The sequence below is a fragment of the Symphodus melops genome (assembly GCF_947650265.1).
Source record: "Symphodus melops genome assembly, chromosome: 7".
In the NCBI taxonomy this organism is placed as follows: Eukaryota; Metazoa; Chordata; class Actinopteri; order Labriformes; family Labridae; genus Symphodus; species Symphodus melops.
This window is the reverse complement of record NC_136697.1, coordinates 23,115,261-23,133,487: the sequence shown is the minus strand read 5'-3', so window position 1 is coordinate 23,133,487 and position 18,227 is coordinate 23,115,261. Positions and strand designations below refer to the sequence as shown.

Sequence of the window (18,227 nt, the reverse complement as noted above, 5' to 3'; positions counted from 1 at the left end):
AAGCTCCCACGGAGCGCCACACGTGACAGGAGACCGGCTCCTTTTTCATCTTACAGCGGCATTAAATGTCTCAGTGCCATCTGCTGCTGCGAGAATTAAAAACTCTCCTTTTAAAGATGCCTGTTTTAATTGGTAAATATTTACTCGCAGGAGCTCTCGGCGGGCGCACACGACTTCTAATGAAGCACTTTAAAGCCTGTGGGCTCGTGCTGCTTGCTTTGAGTGGGATCCTGAACTAATTCAACTTGTGCTTGAACTGTTGATAATTATTGATAAGGTGAAACACAACGCTAAACACTGTGGTGAGACTGCAGAGAATAATAACTGTGCCAGCACAATAACCCTGATCCTTCCTCTGTGTCTGTGTTTGTGAGTGTGTGCAGTCCTGAGCTGGGTTTGACAGTGTACTGTAGTAGTATGATATGCTTGTTATGGGTAATCACATTGACTTTGCTGATATATTCAGTACATTTGAAAAAGAAAATGGGCTACTTTTGACTGAGCCCCAAAAGATGTATATTTGACAATATTTTAGGTTTGACAAAAAAAAAAAAAAAAAAAAACAGAACACATGAAAGATCAGCAATGCATTAGTAACATTTGACAACAACAGCACTCTTGGGAATGTTAACTATTTCTGCAGGAAACTGCATTACAAAATGAAGAACAAGGTATCTGCTTTTACTGGCTGAAGAATTGCATTTCTTGAGCTGCAAATATTTTACAAGCTCATACAGCCAAGACATTTGTCACTGAGTTAACATCGGAACAGTTGGAATAAAAACTTTTGTGATTTGGCTTGACCTGACAGATAATCAATGCATAGTTGTTTTTTTTTCTTCTGTCCATTCACTTTTCATAACCTGGTGGATGGATGTAGCGTACTAAACGTCTACTTCTTTATGCCTTAGCATGTCTGTGTGACTGTGTGTGCATTTCTAAAACACCCTGTAGGTCTATGTCCTTCTTTGTGCGGTACTTTTTATGGCATTAACTGGTGTGTGTGTGTGCTAGCACTTGTATACTAATGCACATGGCTGTCTGTGTGTTTGTGTGCATCAATCTCTGCTGCAGCATACCCGTTGCCTTGTATGCACTGCTCTCTATCCCTGACCCAGTACGCTGTGCCATCCTACAGCCTCATTTGTCTCCATCAGGGGACGGCCGAGGTTACAACTCACCAAAGCGCAGTATGTTTCTGGTGGATCTCCACACGTGATATTTGGGGGGTCGAGGGCCACTCGCAGGTACTTTGTCATGTCGGTGGCTTCTGGCTGACAGGCCATGTAGTCCCATGCCAGGCCCTCCTCTGTGTAGATCTGAGACTTGCACACGTCATAGTGTCCCCAGGCAGCTGGGTAATGCTGCATGGCATGTGCCACGCTGGTGCACACTGCTTGTAGAGTGAAGAATGCGAGCCAAAACATTGCTGGTTCTTTGTGGCTGCTGCAGAACATCTTGTTTTTTTCCTTTACAGCTTTTTCTTGGTCACAAATATGACAATATTGCTGGGAATTTTCTACACTAACTGCAGCTTTGCGAGGGGCAATTGATCATTTGGGAACTGTGGCAGCATGTTGCTACCTACTTTTGAGTGAGCAGCTTCAGGCAACCATTAGCCCCATTCACTTCTTTTCTTTTTTTTTTCCTCCAATTTTTGCCAAGTGATCTTCTTTACAAGTGTTGAGCGTTGATGAAAGGGTCAACAAGCGGTCAGATTTGATGTGCAGAGCAGGGTGACACTCCTCATAAGTCAGCGGCTGTCAGACGCCTGAGCTCACTCTCCTGTGGTTTTTGCCACAGGCAGCATCCTTGAGGAGAGAAGAAAAAAGACCTTAAATAAACCACAAAAACACATAAAAACAGCTGAAACACAGTATTAAATTTTTAACAATGCTTCAACATGGTTTAACGGCACTGGGATAAGTCGTGCTTCTCAGTGCACACACACAAACACAATGCAAGTCTCCACTGTTTATATCAAACCCTCAATAATAACCTTGCCAAAATCACTGTATATAGATCAAATGGGGCTTGTTCTCCAAAGCCTAATCTCCATTTGATTTTCATACAAAAAGGCCTATTTCCATGTGTCAAGTCATGACATTTAAGTTATTGCTTTTCACCCTACTCTTGCTCCCTGCTCGCCAAATCAGTAGTTGCCTTTGTCCCAAAGCCTTTAGAGGCATTTGGGAAATATTAAAGTAAAATTGGGAGACAGAAATGGTCTATTTGAGGGATTGTACGTTTTTCAGAGCTATCACAAGTCATCAGTCAGATGGCCTAACTCGTCAGGTAATGGTGCCTGGCAGCAGTCAGTGGAGACCGGCACAATCTCAATGTCTCAGGTAAAAAAAAAGGGGTGTGTTTATAGGAGAAATAAAATGGAGCAGCTATTTACAGCTGCCACAAACAGAGTAATGCCACTGTAAATAGGAGTTAAGTTACTGTTGAATGTCAATGTGAACTGATGGCCTAAGGTTTTGGCTTTGAGAACATGTGATAATTTTCCTATGGGGAGGTGTATATTACCTTTTTAACCGCTGACCTCTACAAGTGGGGAAAAATGTCCTCTATTAATGCAAATTCTAAGTTTGTAATGTGACATCATATTTAATCCAACACAGACTTAAATAATGCCTAATACAACCAGCTGGTATATGAGGGTGAACCTCTAACTTTCCGGTCAGCAGATTCATTCTCTTCCCTCGGGCTACATCCGACCCTCTGTGACCAACACTCACGACTGAAATACATATTTCTTTCAGGTAAGCAGGGGTTTGGCGCATGTGGAGAGTCTTTTGTGCTCAGAGGAAAGAACTACTTTTTCAATTTGTGTTTCAAAAGATTAGAGGGTTTTTGTTTTTTTTTTATCGAGAAATAATAGTCAAACCAAATTAACTAAGAAAAAAAAACAGTAATTAAGAAAGGACAAAGATTTAGATGAGATTAGGTAAGTGAGTCTCTGGAGCTCTCTCTCTTTCACACACAGGCAGATCTCTCTTCTCCCTCCCAAAATATGGAGGCATTAGGATTCAATATTTTAATTTAATTTACATGGGTTTGCCCACATTCAAACCAATTACTGCTTTCCACCCATCATAATGTCCTTTTTTAACAGTTGACTACAGGCTCGAATACATTCCAACCAGAATGAAAGATCTGAGACTGAGAAAAGATCTGCACTGCTTTTCAGCCTGGACAAACCCTTCAAAGTGAGCCCTGTCAGGAGGTACGGGTGGGGAGCTTCATTTGACAGACCTCTGCTGGGGAAAGGAGAGAAGCTATGGAAGAATGTTGGCTCTTTAAATGTGCTCGTGTCAATCATTAAGAGGTCAATTACAAAGTTGATAACTCAGCTGGAGCTCATGAGCGATGAATACGCCATACCATTCAGTGAGGATGCGTGTATCACATTTCATAAATATAAATGTCAGTCCCAGATCACAGATGTGTCATGGGAGGAACCACTCTCATCTCAGTCTCTCAAACACAGACACACACGCACACACCTGGATACGCCTCCGTTTCATAACACAGAGGTTGACTTTCATTATAAAGGCAGTGAAATTAGGTACCGGCGGCGGGGTGGTGGAGGTCTCTTATCTTATTTTTATTTTATAGGGAACATTCAAAGCTAATAAGCGACAGCAAATGGAGCTAACCAGGGGAATATTAGATTTAATTCATAGACACCTTAAGTAATGAAATCTACACAGATGAAAGAACGGTGTCAAGAAGCTCTGTGGACACATACCATTTAACATCAGAGCACTACTAAGGTGCAAGTAAAGGGGAAAAAAGCATGAAGTTTAGTTTTTTTTCATTATCTGCTTCATGCTCGAGGGATTACTTCTGCGTAAAATAAGTGTTCTGACACCATTAAGAAGCTAATTCATCTTTAACAAAGGTTTCTGTAGAAGATTAATCCATGAAAATACTGTATCTATAAATATAAACTATATCAATTCATACACTTTATCAGTGCTATACTACCTCACTCAAAAGCCTCAATATCGGCACATCTATTTTCACAACAATTACACAAAATAAGCCACAAATGCAATATGGTATAAGCAAAAAAAAAAAAAAAAAGCTGTCATCGCTATTTCCCCTGCTCCAACATCTACATCTACACACCTCCATTAGCGCTCAAAAATTCAGGAAGAAGCTTGGAAATGTCATAATTTCTCCAAGAAATATATGAGGTCAGATTCTATATTAAAAGTCATCAATATTTGAACAGCTCTCCGTATGCAGGAAGGGAGAGAGAGCTTAAAGCTGAGGGTGACCACCTCTCTCTCTCTCTCTCTCTCTCTCAGTCTCTCTCTCTCTCTCTCTCCATCTCTCTTTTCCTTCACTTGTTTTTGTAGCCTCTGAAACACCCCCTTGTGTCCGCTTGCATTGCATCCCCTGGGCAGCTCAAGCATGGCAGAGTGTTTTAAAAGTCAGCATGCAGCCGTGCCCCGTGGCTTATATTGGTTACGAACTCCCAGCTAGACTCTTAAAAACCCATGGCGGATGTTTTTTCCCTCCATTCATTTTATACTAATCCTGCTAAAGTGTGGCTTTGCTCTGTCTAAAATGTGGCTTTTTGTGATCCAAAACCTCTGGCTGAAATACATGGAGATGTTCAGGAGAGCTGTCCATGGTGCTGAAATACAGGATTCTCTCCCCCCACCACACACACACCACATATCCAAAGGGCCAGAACTGTAATTGCTGACATCTGTGGTTGCAAAATGACACTAATTACAGTAGGTTAAATAATTAAAATAGAAACCTAGACTGATGCTCCCTCTGTGGATCATTTTGCAACAATTGCTATGTTTTGCCCTTTCTTTCAGCACCTATTCTGGATTTGGATGAACACAAACACAATACTGACTCGTTATGTTTATTGATCTTGCAGACTTCCAACCAATTACTTCTGATCCATGGCCAGTTTAAACAGACTGATGCTTTGTAGCTGGCTGATGACTGCAACAATAAACAGGTTAATGCTTCCAACATTCCTCGAGCCAAAAACCAGCCCTTCCATATGAGTCACAGTGGAATCGACTGGCAAGCAGAAGCATGTCTGTTCTGGCACGCGTTCGTGTTCTTATTGTCTCTCTTGTCCTTCATCCGCTTGTCTATTTTTCCTCTCTGTCTGTCAATAGCAGCAATAGATCCATAAGCACATATAACATACAATCAAAGTCCAGGGGGGCTGCACTTTTGACCTCCTCAACTGGAGACACTTTTTATTTACAACAAGGACTGGCTCCTGCTAAGATCTCGGGTTTTTTTTCTCCCAGAGAGGATTTGGTTGATGTGAGGGTCTCTAAGTGAGGAGCCCACACAGATTCAGCCTTCACAACTGCCTCTCATGAAATCTGCCGCCATATATTATTGAAAGCCCCCCTCCTGAAGCACTAACATGCACAAATGCAGAGCATGTTGCAAACATTTTAAAATTCCAGGACATGTAACATTCATGCAATCAGAAACACAGGACTGATAGAACGGGAAAAAAGTCCAGGTTTTATATATATATATATATATATATATATAGTCGAATATAGTATTTCAATCAAGAGCTTTCAGTAAATGGAGATATTGACAGTCACTTCTCGGTCCGATTTTTGCGCAGAGGCGAGACACACCTAATTCTGACTTTACTGACCTGCTGCGCAACAGGTTAAACTCTCATTATTCCTTCTATGATAACAAGAAAACTTTCAAAATGACAGCCGCTTTTAAGTATAGATACACTGTGTAAATATCGATGTATACGCTATTACTTCCTGCATAATAAAAAAACACCTTCAAAGCGAGGTAAACTAAAAAAAAAATTAAAAAAAAGGGTTAAACTAAAACGCTTTGGATACAGCAGTTTTTATTCCATTGCTGTGAGGCAGCTCATTCCTTATTCATTTAACCCACTTCAAACCTGATTACAGCTAACTGTTCCGCCCATGACACAGCCCACTGTAATTACCCCATTATCGTCCATTTAGTCATGATTGTCATCATCACACAAGTGACGCTTGTAAAGAAGGAAATTGCACAAACACAAAAACACATTCAAAACACAATACTCACATTAAAATGCGCTCCTGGGACGACAAGCTCATTCAACAAGTTAGGTACAGAAGAGAGTAGATGCAGGAAGGTTTCCCCGCGCCTTTCACTCATTCGTCTTTATCTGATTTATTCTAATTTAGCTTCTGACGGAACAATAAAAGCGATACATGCGCAGAAATCGCGCGGCCACGCGGAGACAACCACGTTTTCCTTCTTTAAACTTTTCTATAAACTTTTTTTTTTTGTCTCACTACACTAGCATTAATTCCGTTCGAATAACGCTCCGAGACTCTTTCATATCCAATCCCTTTTCGTTCCGCACTCACAAACAGCGTCGAGTACCGACTGGTCTCCACGCGAGCTGCTGGGCTTTACGCAGCGCTGCTCCTGGCACTGCGTGCATTGGAATGGCGCACGACAAACACTTCAAGAACCCGTTAAGGGAATTCACAGTGTGGTTGCAAATTCGTAAGAGCCCATCAACGCGCATTTCAATACGTCCCACTGGAGAGTAACTCTTTGGAGAGAATGTTTTCTTCGCCCAGCCGAGTTGTGGACGGGAGAAGAGAGCGATAAGCAATCTTTCTGAAACGGAGCGACTAAGTCCAGTTTCAAACGAGCGTTCCGCCGGGTCCTAAAGATTTCTGACGCCAAAGTCTCAACTTCAACCGTTGTTCTCAAGCGGATGTTTATCTCATCGAACAGCCTTCGAATAGTAGACTGACTACCCTCATTTATTATCTTTAAATCTTAGATTTTTTTTTTTTGCCACTTGGGCTGAACATGTATTTGCAATGCAACAAAGCAAGTTTCTCGCAATGATGCTTTTGACGCTCCAGGAAATCTTTCTCTTTCACTCTCCTTTAAGGAACACATTCTGAACACTTAACACGTCATGGTTAGAGTCGTAATCGGAGACTTATTTGCAGTGGCGCTAAATTGGATTCTTCTATTTTAAGTAACTCGATAATTGCTCATAAATAAGCTGCATCGCTTTCAGCAGCAGCGTCCAACAGCTGCTATAGCCGAAATGCACTGATGTCATTTTGGAAAAACAAAAGAGCTGAAATACTGTGAAGGTGATTGCAATGGGTATTACATTTACCACCTCCAGCCCTGCAAAAGCAAGCCCATGAGCACACTCGATGATGTTCTTTATCATCCCATTACAGGAGGCATTAAAACGACAAGGGATGCATGTGGCGAGGAAATCCACAGAAACTTAACAGAGGCGAGTCTCCAGGGTAGATAAAACACAGTTCAGCACAATTAAAATGCAGCCGAAGTTGCAGGAATTTAACCGAACAAGAGGCAAAAAATGCGATCTGAATATTTTGGCTTGTTTTTTTTTAATCGCCCGCAGGTTATACACAAATAATTACTATGACAACACTGCCTCAGGTACTCCGGTCAAACAAACAAACAACAATAAAAAGAAGATCTTACCTTCTATGCAAGAATGCAGGGGATTAGTAATTCACTTGTCAAAAAAGGGAAAAGGAAAAAGAAACTCCCCTGGATGGAGTTGTTGCTGTAATTATTCGATGTGTTTTGCAGGCAGTGCTGGAAGAATAACTACAGTGAGGTGCGTCTCCCGGGTTCCCTTGGCGAGGAGTCATAGATGTCACCCTCTCCACCACAGGGTGCCAAGCTGCACGGCAAACAACCGCGGTGACAGGTCGCTTTGAACACGCATTTTAATTGTGCTGTAATGCCAACCGGTGGAGATTGCACGATAGGAACAACCGCGCCCACATGAAGGTCACAGCAGTAATTGAGTAGAACGTTTTCCATGTCTCACGAGTACTTGTTTTATTCAGTCACTTTTTTGGAGGGTGTAGCAAGACTGTGTTCACTCAAAGACAGAAAACAGTGTCACTATTTTCCTGTTACTCTTTGTGTTCCTATATTATATTCCTCTTTCTTTTTTTTTAACTTGTTTTTTCTGTCTGGTATACTAACTGCATTTTCAGCACAATGGACAGCTCCTGTCCCCTGTACTAGTGGGTTTTTAGATAGATAGATAGATAGATAGATAGATAGATAGATAGATAGATAGATAGATAGATAGATAGATAGATAGATAGATAGATAGATAGATAGATACTTTATTCATCCTCATGTGAAAATGTAGGTAAAGTGTAACAAAAGTCAAACATTGCACAAGAAAAATAGTCATTCCTTGACTTTGTAACACATTTCAAATGTTCAATTCATCACCAATGCAGTTTACGACAGTTTAAACTATCATGAAACTCCAGATCTGTTATGTTTGTCCATCTGAGAACCCTGATCAAACTTATATTTATTTATTTGGTTATCTTTTCCTCGCATTCTTATCTCCAGCATCTAATTATGCATTCATTTTAAGGTGCAGTTTGTATATATACAAAAAGATTGGAATCATCCATCTTGTTTTGAAGGGTCCCATTTGATCTCTCTTTCTTCTTCCTTCAATCTAACTCTTCCAGGAAAGCAGAATGTACTTGTCTAATTTCCCAACCTCCTTACTTTGAGTTTCAACACTCTGTTTTTGTTTTGTTTACAGACTGTTCGCTGTGCAGCTCAAGGTTTAATACCCCCAAAATAGAAGCGCAGCCGATATTGATTTCTTTCAAATTAATATGCAGCGAAACCTTTTGTAATACCCATTAAAAAAGTGGCAATGCCATTTCTGTTCTGATAAAGTCTGATTTGGGCGCTGGACCGGGGCTGAATGACAACAAGTCTCTGGTCCCTGCTGAGGTAAAGTGGCTCACATCGTATGAGAGGGTTCAGCCTTTGCTTGGAGCGTGTGCTGCTCTTGACATTTCCATGTAATCCTTCCTCCTAGAAACATGATCATTCGTCCTAAAACTCACATCCATGACTGTGCTGACTAGAAAGATAGATAGATGGATGGATAGATAGATAGTTTGATGTTGTATATTTGAAAACAGGACTTTTTTTCTCCCTTTTCAAGTTAAAGGTTAGCATTTCGGCTAACTGCTCCTCTATTTCTTACATAGTGTTTTACATTTTCCCCCAATCTTTCATATCAGGTTCACATGTTTCCTCAAAGGAAAATAGTTTAGTTATTGCAGGGTTTCATCCTATGTTTTGCTGGACTACAGTAGCGTCACTTCCATTAGTTTAACTTCCATTAGCTTTACTTCCTTGTTAACACAAATAATTTGTTTTCATCTACATAGACTAGGCAGATGTGTGTCCCAGTTCAGATAACACACAAGTGTGTGACCGTTTGCTTGGAACAGTGGCTTTTCACATGATGTTTCATAAACTATGAGATTATGTATGATGGAGAAACACTAACTACAACTATAGATCAGTATGTTGGTGGGGGAGGGGGCATAGATATTATGAATTACAGTACAGAAAACTTGCATGGTAAATTAATTTCTTTCCAACATGGCACTAAGAGAAACCGTTTGACTGTTTTTTTCCCCCCCCATAACTGCAGCTGTGCTTGCTGGTGGTTGGAGAGTAAATGGCTCAGAGACAATCTGGAGTAAGTCTGTGCTTTGTAAACAACACATCATATGGTCACATCAACTACACAAACCTCACAGGAGAAATTCACACAATCACAAACCCCAACTTGTGTGTGAAAAATGACCGTAGTGTCCTTCCTTGCTTTTTTCCTATTTAGATTCCAACAGTAGTAGGCTACCAAGCAATGCCACACTAAACTCATTACATGTCTGTGTCTACGAACTACAGTAGCACAGCATGGTGGGAATAAGATATTCTGCATGGGCCGGCTCTCACCGTCCACCCCCGGTCAGAGGTGTTGGGGTCAGCTGGATGAATCCACAAAGCTTGCTTCAAATCACATCAGAGAGGCAGAAATTCCCCCATTCCTCCATCGACACTACTTCTGTTGGCTTGCCACGGTATACGATGAACATCCAGAGGTGGAGTCTGCCCTCTCACCCTCCGCCTGTCCTCTCCCTCTGTGCCACCGAGAGCTCGGGCTGACAGAGATGGAGGGTTTGCTGTTTGATTCAGCTCCCGGGGGTCTATTGATAGTTTCAAAGTGGAGTCCACCTGCCACTGCTTTAATCATCCGTGACCCCGGCTGCATGTCGGAAGACTGCAGAAGGGAAGGCGGGGGACAGGATTAGGAGCTGTTTTTGTGTGTGAGCAGTCAAGAGAGAAGGAGAGACAGGAAAAGGAGACCTGAATAGATAAGATCAGGAGAAATAATGAGTCTATTGAGCCACTTTTCCTCCTAAAAGTGTTTTATGTGAGTTTTCTCCACGCATAATCCAGATTTGGAATATCGTGTTTTTTACTCCATGCAGCTTCAGACTTCTCTTTCTCTGTCTTTGAGAAGCATTTCTATCCCTTTAAACATTTTAACGGTGTATTTAATCAGATTTTTCTCCAGAGGTGGAGCAGACGGAATCAGCATACAGGCACAACTTATGGCTGCCAAATTAATTCAATTTATTCCAAAGCCTTTCTTAAGGCCAAGGCTGTAATTATGGCATGCAATTAGAGGGGGTATAAATATTAGATCACTTCCCAATTCCCTGTGAAAGTTAACCCAAAGTTGTTGTTTTTTCAGGTATTAGTAATTTACATATGGATCTCTGAGTGCTACTGGCTATAATTAAAGGAGTATTCAGAAATCACTGACAAACATCACTCATTCATGATACAGTTTATGTGAGACGGCTGTTACAGCTGATTACCCGTTGCCAGTTACTCTCACTGGATTCCTTCTGATAATTGGAGTGAAGTTTCACCTTTAAAGGGACACGTTGAGCATCAATGTAGTGGCATATGACAGTGTAGCTGTTCACCCTGTGAGACATACTTGTTAATTCGAGTGGGTTGTTCCTGCACGTTAAAGTCTAGTGTGTACACGGAATAAGTGACACTTTTCTGAAGAACCTGCCAAATCCACCGCTGTGAAGCTTAGACCAGGAAGTGATCAGGGTAAGGAAGGAGACGGGAGAGACAGGAAACACTCTTTGGAATCAGTTCAAGCACTGGGGTGTGTGTGTGTGTGTGTGTGTGTGTGTGTGTGTGTATGGACTTTGCAAAGGTAATGCTCATTTTAGACATGCAGATTAAAATTTCCTGATGAAGCTTACTTATTTCTAAAGAACCTCCATACTTCTATATGTTATCTCTTCTGATGCATGAATTACAGCCCTCATTAAATACAAAGCTGCAGTTACTTTCTGTTTTAAATGAAAAGTCTAAGTTCATGATCACACATTATTATTTCAACATGTTTAAATAATTCCCAGCTCCCCAAAATACGCCAGAGTTTCTGGTTAAAACTCTGATCCTGTATTATATCATGCCAATTAGCCCCTCTAATTCAGCCCTGCTCTGAACAGGCTGTTTCTGTGTCTGTAGCTTTAAATGTAAGTAAGCTGTGTTCAACCACGCCCCTCTCAAAGGGTTTGGGGGGCTTGCGCTTTCTTCATGTCCAATTGTTTAGGTTGAAAAGGCAGACAAAGAGGGCAGAAAACAAACTCTCGCTGTGTGAGCGTCACCCAACAAGTTGGTAACCTCTCTTAGTGATGTCACAAAGGGAAAATCTCCAAACAGCCTTGTTTGTGCACAGATTTCCTGCATAGTGGAGCAGGCAACGACGGAGAGGGGGTTTGAAGACATGCTACAAACACATATGAGTGTGAGAAAAACATGAAAAACAGTATTTAGCATAATATGTAACATTTACAGTAACTCTCATTTAGACAACCATGGTGATCCTTTCCAACATCATGAGCTTTTAATGCCAATAACTTAGCCTTCTTTAGCAGTTCCAAAGGTCTGAAGTCATTGATGGCAGATTTCACATGCTGAATATTTAATCAGTAATTAAGACTTTTGTACTGAGAATGGAAAAAAAGGTGTTTTTCTCACAGCTTGCTGAGAATCCAGCTAAACCTCTTTAAAACAGCATCATAATTATGGCTACAAAACCTCCTAAAGTATGTGTATGTTTGACACCACAAGGCTGAAATACCTAACCTTTTTATACGCTTAGTTCTTTGATTTGACAACATGAACTTGAAGTGACTTTAATACTCTATTATATTGTGCCAATCCCTGCACCTCATTGTGCACGAAGCAATGCCTCTTATCTGCATAATGTGTTCCTACACACATGCTTATAAAGTGCTTTTAGAAAAATAAAAAATCAAACACATCCTTCCCTGAGAATCTTCGTCATGGAAAACATGAAGAAGGGCTGTTTTGGCAGCGTTTATGCCAGACCCTGTGACAGCGATAGCAGACACTAAGATTAACGTCTCATATTGTTGCTTCGTTTTGGAGGTCATATTTAAGCATCAGTAATAATGTCAATCTGTTTTCTAACAGACTGAAAACTCCCTATAAGGGCTTGAACCACAGCTGCACATTTCCTGGAGGTCACAATTCTCTTTAAAGAAAATCTTTCTATGGACCACATTTGCTGCCATTATGAATTTTAAGTTGACTGTCAACATTTGGCTGCAGTGTAGTGGGAAATTCAGCATCATTTGCACTTTTTTGTGAAAACTCAAAACATTAGGAATATTAAAATGAAGTAAAAGAAAAATTCCATTTCAGTTTGATGTTTGGTGTAACACTTGCAGCTTTACTGAAGACTGTTGTTTCTTGTTGTATGAATATGTGTTGTGACTGCGGATCTGTTCATAGGCGACTGTTCTTTGATGTACCAATGAACTTGAGAAGCTTGAGTAGATCTCTTTGTCACGTTTCTGTTTTTGTCATGCCAGAAAGAACCACATTGGGCAGTGTTTGCATTGTATCCCAACCAGACTCAATGCACGTTGAGTTGGCTGCTGTGGGTCAGTGGTAGAGTTGGAGCTGGTAGGTCACGGGTTTCGATCATGCAGTCCAATGTCGATGTGTCCTTGAGCAAGACATTTAACCCCAGATTTCTCCCACTGCTGCGTCAGCTAGTTAATACTAATGGACACTTTACACAGCTGCCTCTGCCATCAAAGCATATGAATGTGGTGTGAATGGGTAGGTGCAACCTGCTATTTAAAAAGTGATTTGAGTAGTCAGAAGACTAGAAAAGTGCGATAAAAGCTCAAGTACATTTTCCATTTACTTAATATATACACAATGGTAAAGGGAATCCATTGACAGTTCCAAATCCAGTCTAAAAAAAAGTCGGTGTTAAGTGGAATATTAAGGAGGACAGTCATATCTGAAACCCACCCATTACACATACAGATGCATACACATTTTAACTCTCTAGAAAGGTAGACATATTCAGGGCTGCTCACTTTGCATGTTGCTCTCTGGAATCTGAACTCAGAAGTCTTGTTGAGTGGGTGGCACACTTCCATTCTTTGCCAGGTATTGGAGGCCGGCGGGCGGCACCTTAGCTGCACCAAAACCAGGGCATACAAGCAGCTGGAGGCCAGCTTCTCCTGCCTGCAGAGAAACAGGCAACATGCCAACCTCTCTGGGAGCTGCGCTACATTTCACAACATGATGGATGGCGTGACTCATTTTGAATCGTAACAATGAATCAGATCATCGACGGCCCATTCTTAATATTTGAGGAGCATCCCTTCAGGATCAAGGCAAAAGTCAGTCTAACAAGGTGATAATTGAGCAATAAGCCAATTCGCACATTTCGAAAATTTATTCAGCTTTCGTTCAAATGAGATGCCATTGGGTGTTTAGTTATGTTTGTACAGTATGTGCTGTAGGTGGCTTGCACAGGCAACAGGCTTATTTGAATTTCCAAGACAATATAACCCTGACTATAAATTTGCATTTCAATGATGTTTGAGATGCCACAAGCTTGATTAAACGGTTTCGAACCAGAGGTGGGGAAAGAACATCCTACCATGTATCAGACCATAGCCAGAGCCTATTTGTTTTTTTTTGTTTTTCATAATGCAGGGTTGTTTTCAATACCTTCAAGTTTTGATTCATGTCTACGAAAAGCCATGTGAGCCTTTCGACATTTATTAGCTACAGCGTACCAACAATTCTGCATCTTCTTTGAGGTTCTTTCGCTGTGTCTTGACAAGGTTTTGACTTTTTCTGTGGGGCAGAGGAGCTCTGAAATTTCCTCACACGATTTCTGGCGATTTAGCAAGTCGATAAACACATCCCACAGTTGTTGTTAGTGTAAATGTTTAATGCTTGAAATTACACATGTTTAATAGCTGATCATAACATGTTAATTGGCTTGATCTTTGCCAAGCTGACATTTGGTGAGGTTTAGAGCCTGCATCCTGTGCCATCAGACGCTGGAGCACATTTAAAGTTGATGAAATCCCTTCTCTTTGTAATGGAATCAGTCTAAGATAGAATTTCTTGGCTCTCCAGTCATGTCTCGAAGCTATTCAAGCTTCCCAAAAGACAGACGCGGATGGAAAATATCCCAGAATTAATTATCTATAAATTGGATTGAAATACAAAGAGCAGTAGTGCTGAATCTGTGTCGTTAAGGCACCGGGGACCCAGTCAACAGAGTGTACCAACCAACATTGGACGCGTTTTAACACACTTTAGCAAAGACAAACGCCGCCGCTGTCATTAATTACAATTCCAAGCAGCCATTCATTATATTCTCAATGCTAAACGCATCTCTTTATCTTACAGGCCATGCAAAGTGTCCTGCAAACATGGAACTAATAATTGATTGGATTTTTCTTGTGTTCTGCCTTATTAATCACCTGACTAACAATTAGGCCTGCACAGCCTGTACAGAGCAGGATACTCTCATACATCATGGTATTTGTTTCTGTCATGTTTAGAGCGGTTCATTATTCCTAACATGGACCATTGGCGGCCGACAAGGTAGTCATTGACCTCTACCTAATCGTCTTTTGATTGAGGGTAACTCATTTTGATGGGTAGACTTATTGCTAATGCTAAGGCACACTTAGAATATTGATCCCTTAGGTTAGCACACACTGTAAAAGTCTTGATTTGTGTGTCTAAATGCTTGACTAAGCATTCACTCACCCGAGTCTAATCTACTTTTCATTGAGGTTAACACATTGGGATGCTGTAAGCCACAGGGGCCCGTGCTGCTCATAAACTGAACTCTATTTCCAAAGGCTGCTGTTATATCAGAACGAAAGAGATCACGTCTTCAAAACAGCGGCAAGCTCTATGAATAACAAACCTCTCACTTCCTCCAGCCTCCTGAAATCTACAGCCTTTTTATTTTTAGAAATTACAATAGGAGAGAAATACATTCATTACCTTTTCAGATACGGTTCTCCTGTTTGGAAATAAAATAGAAATATCCACTCTCTATATATACGTGGAACAAAGAAACATACCTACTGCATGTTATGTAATAGTAAAGAATAACCCAGTAATGCTGCTGTAGCCTCAGGGAGAGAGCGATTTGGACAACCTTAGTTGTCAAGTTCGATCCAGTTGAGTTTGAGGGAAGCGCAGGTCCAGAGGTTGCTGCAGTTGACATGTTTTCACCACTTGAGATAAATATTGGGTACATAAAAAGACATTCAAGCCTCTTCAAATTCAATCTTTGAAGGACAGGTCGATATTTCCAAAATATAGCAAAGTCTAAAGATATTCATTGGTTATTGTTTTTTATTGCTCTCTGTATTCATACTGTCTTTATTGGCCGTGAAACTATTCCTTATTAACGTAGTCATTTCTATGAAACAGTTGGTCTGGGGTAGATGTCAGACAAAGTTATAAACAGCCTCCACGACAAAGATTCTAAAAGAGTGATAAAAAGTGACCCTCGACTGTAACTGGTAATTTCCACATCCTCTGTGCTCGACGCGGTCCGTCAGCGCCATGCACTAGCGTTGGGACCCAACCAATGCTTCTCTTTCCACAACAAGCGCCTCGGCCAGTCTTTGGAGCTAGCAAACATCACCACAACAGTCTGCTTCATTTCAAATTCCATTTGAGTCCATTTTTGCGGGGATCGCTGCAAGCACCGAAAAGATCGAACCAGACACGAAGTCAGACAAGGAAACTCACAGAGCATCAGGTAAATTTCAAAATAAAATACAATATACGGACTCCTGATCATATTTTCCATCACTTGATCAATATTATGTCGAAACAGACACAAAACGACTTAGAAAGACAAAGTAACATGTTGTTTGCACTTTTTTCTCTTAATTTCCTCGTGATTTAGAAGTTCTCTCGTGATGTGTGTACAGCTGCTCATGGCTGCGCTATACAAACTCTCTCAGCAGGGTAACATGTCGTCCAACAGAGCAAAGCTTTGACTCAGATGGTGCGCAGCTCGCACCCACTATGTGGAAATTGGCATTTAAAAATAAAACAGGATTTTTTTTTTTCACAAATTATACATTTACTGGACAAAATTAAGAAAGAATAAAAAGCTATTGCTTTGTCATGAGAGGGTGCCAAAATCAATATTTACCAAACAGTCCTCACAGGACCCTGAAGAGGGAAGTGGAGAACGACTGTATATAACATCCAAATACAAGACATGTGCTTTATTTGATGGTAATGCCTATTACCAATAAATAATGACCAATATTTTTTACTACAACATATGAAATGATATACGAGGATTACAAATATCAGTCAGGCTATCCGATTAGACATTTAGCTGTTCCTGTGTGTGCCGCATTCAAATGGATTAGTTTTTAGTCTCAGGATTGACATGACTCCGTGTGTGTATTTCATCAGAATCTCAGGTAATTAAAAATAGAAGGGAAGCCTATTTTTTCGATTGTGGGAATGTCTCAGTCACAGGTTTTTGGGAGTGATGCTTGAGCACACTTTTATGAGGACGATAGCTGTCATCTCTTTTTTCTGCCAATCTCCCCCCCCCCCCCCCCTCACACACACACACACACACACACACACACAAAAAACAAAAACATGATATTTTTAGAAATGGAGCTCCTACAGTTTACAAGTTTACAGTTCCAGCCATGGATTCCTTCCTTTTCTACTCCAACAAATATCCATGTATGGTGCCTTTATTTATTCCACCCACACCAGCAGAAACATGTGCACAGCAGCTCCAACACACAGAAATACACACACCTGAAAACGCCGTCCTCAAACCGTGGCATCTTCTTCAAACGTTTCCTGTTGTTTTCTCATTCGCCGTGCTCCTTGAAGTAACCTTACTCATTGTGAGAATCTGCAATGCAGGTTCTGCTTCATTTAGGTGTTTGTTGGGTGGGCAGGATGCAGGCTGCATTATTTATGATGAGGCAAACCGACAGCGAGTGATAGGCACCAAACAGACACGAGAACAGCCCCTCGTACCAGAGTGAAGCAATCAAACACAGTCCCCATGCATTTAGCGATGCCTCATGACACCTCTTTTCATTTTAAACTTAACACATTGCTTCTCCTCCTGCTGAGAGCCGAGGAGGGGACAAAAAGCGAGAAGCTGCAGAATCCGTGGTCCTGAGGGAAATTGCCAGCATTTCTCCTCTCAAAATGTTGGTGTAAAAAGCGCTGCCGCTGATTTATCAGAAAAGAAAACGAGTGCGTGGGAATCATGATGAACAATTCTGTCAATGAACAAGGACAGATCTATCTCTACTCCTCATCTGGAGGAAATGTTACCTGTGAAACAAAACGTCTGAAACAGACAGCCGTCTCTTGGATATAGACAGAGCTGATGTATTCATATTACAATGCAAATAGCGCCTATCCATGATCATCCACTGCTGAATCCTCTTTGTTTGTGGGGATTTAAATTAATCCCAGAATCCAAAGAGTGGCCGCCAGACAGAGACTTACTTGTGATGTTCATGTTATGGAAAATGAAGGAAATGAATAAGGCATGAAGGGTGAAGTGTTTGGGTGCAGTCCGGGCTTTGAGGAGAAGATAGCGTTGGGTTGAGAGATGTAGGAATGGGGGTGTGGGGTGATGTGGGAAGGAGGGCAGTGTGGAGGCCACAGGGTCTGCAGGCCAGGTCTGCTGAGAGATCCTCAGCTTTTCTTCAGTATGCTAGGCAGGTATTGGAATCCAGCGAAAGCTTTTAAATATTAAACGCCAACCACCTGCAGTTTTTCTCTGTCTTTCTGTTCAATAATAGAAAACAGCCGCTAAAGCTGTGATATTTCTGTGTGAGAGACTGATGGTTGCATAAGAGTGGATGGTTTTTAAAAATGTTTACGATGAAACCTAAACATAATCAGCAAGTTGGTCCATTCAGTTATCAGGTAGA

General features: G+C 41.1%; 1 protein-coding gene across 4 annotated transcripts in view; it reads right to left on the bottom strand.

Annotated features, from left to right (window-relative positions):
- Nucleotides 1-17,143, bottom strand: part of LOC306826571 (netrin-G1-like) — a 73,928-nt gene extending 56,785 nt beyond the window's left edge. For 2 of the 4 annotated variants that reach the window (XM_079347964.1, XM_079347967.1), the window contains exons 1-2: nt 6,088-6,659; nt 1,182-1,811 (exon numbers count right to left, since the gene is read on the bottom strand). In XM_079347964.1, the coding sequence (XP_079204090.1) occupies nt 1,182-1,457 (276 nt within the window). In that variant the 5' untranslated portion in view covers nt 1,458-1,811; nt 6,088-6,659. Of the gene's footprint in view, nt 1-1,181; nt 1,812-6,087; nt 6,660-7,515; nt 7,814-17,085 lie in introns of those variants that run through there. The other 2 variants (XM_079347966.1, XM_079347965.1) reach the window with 2 other exon arrangements.
- Between the last annotated feature and the right edge of the window lie 1,084 nt (nt 17,144-18,227).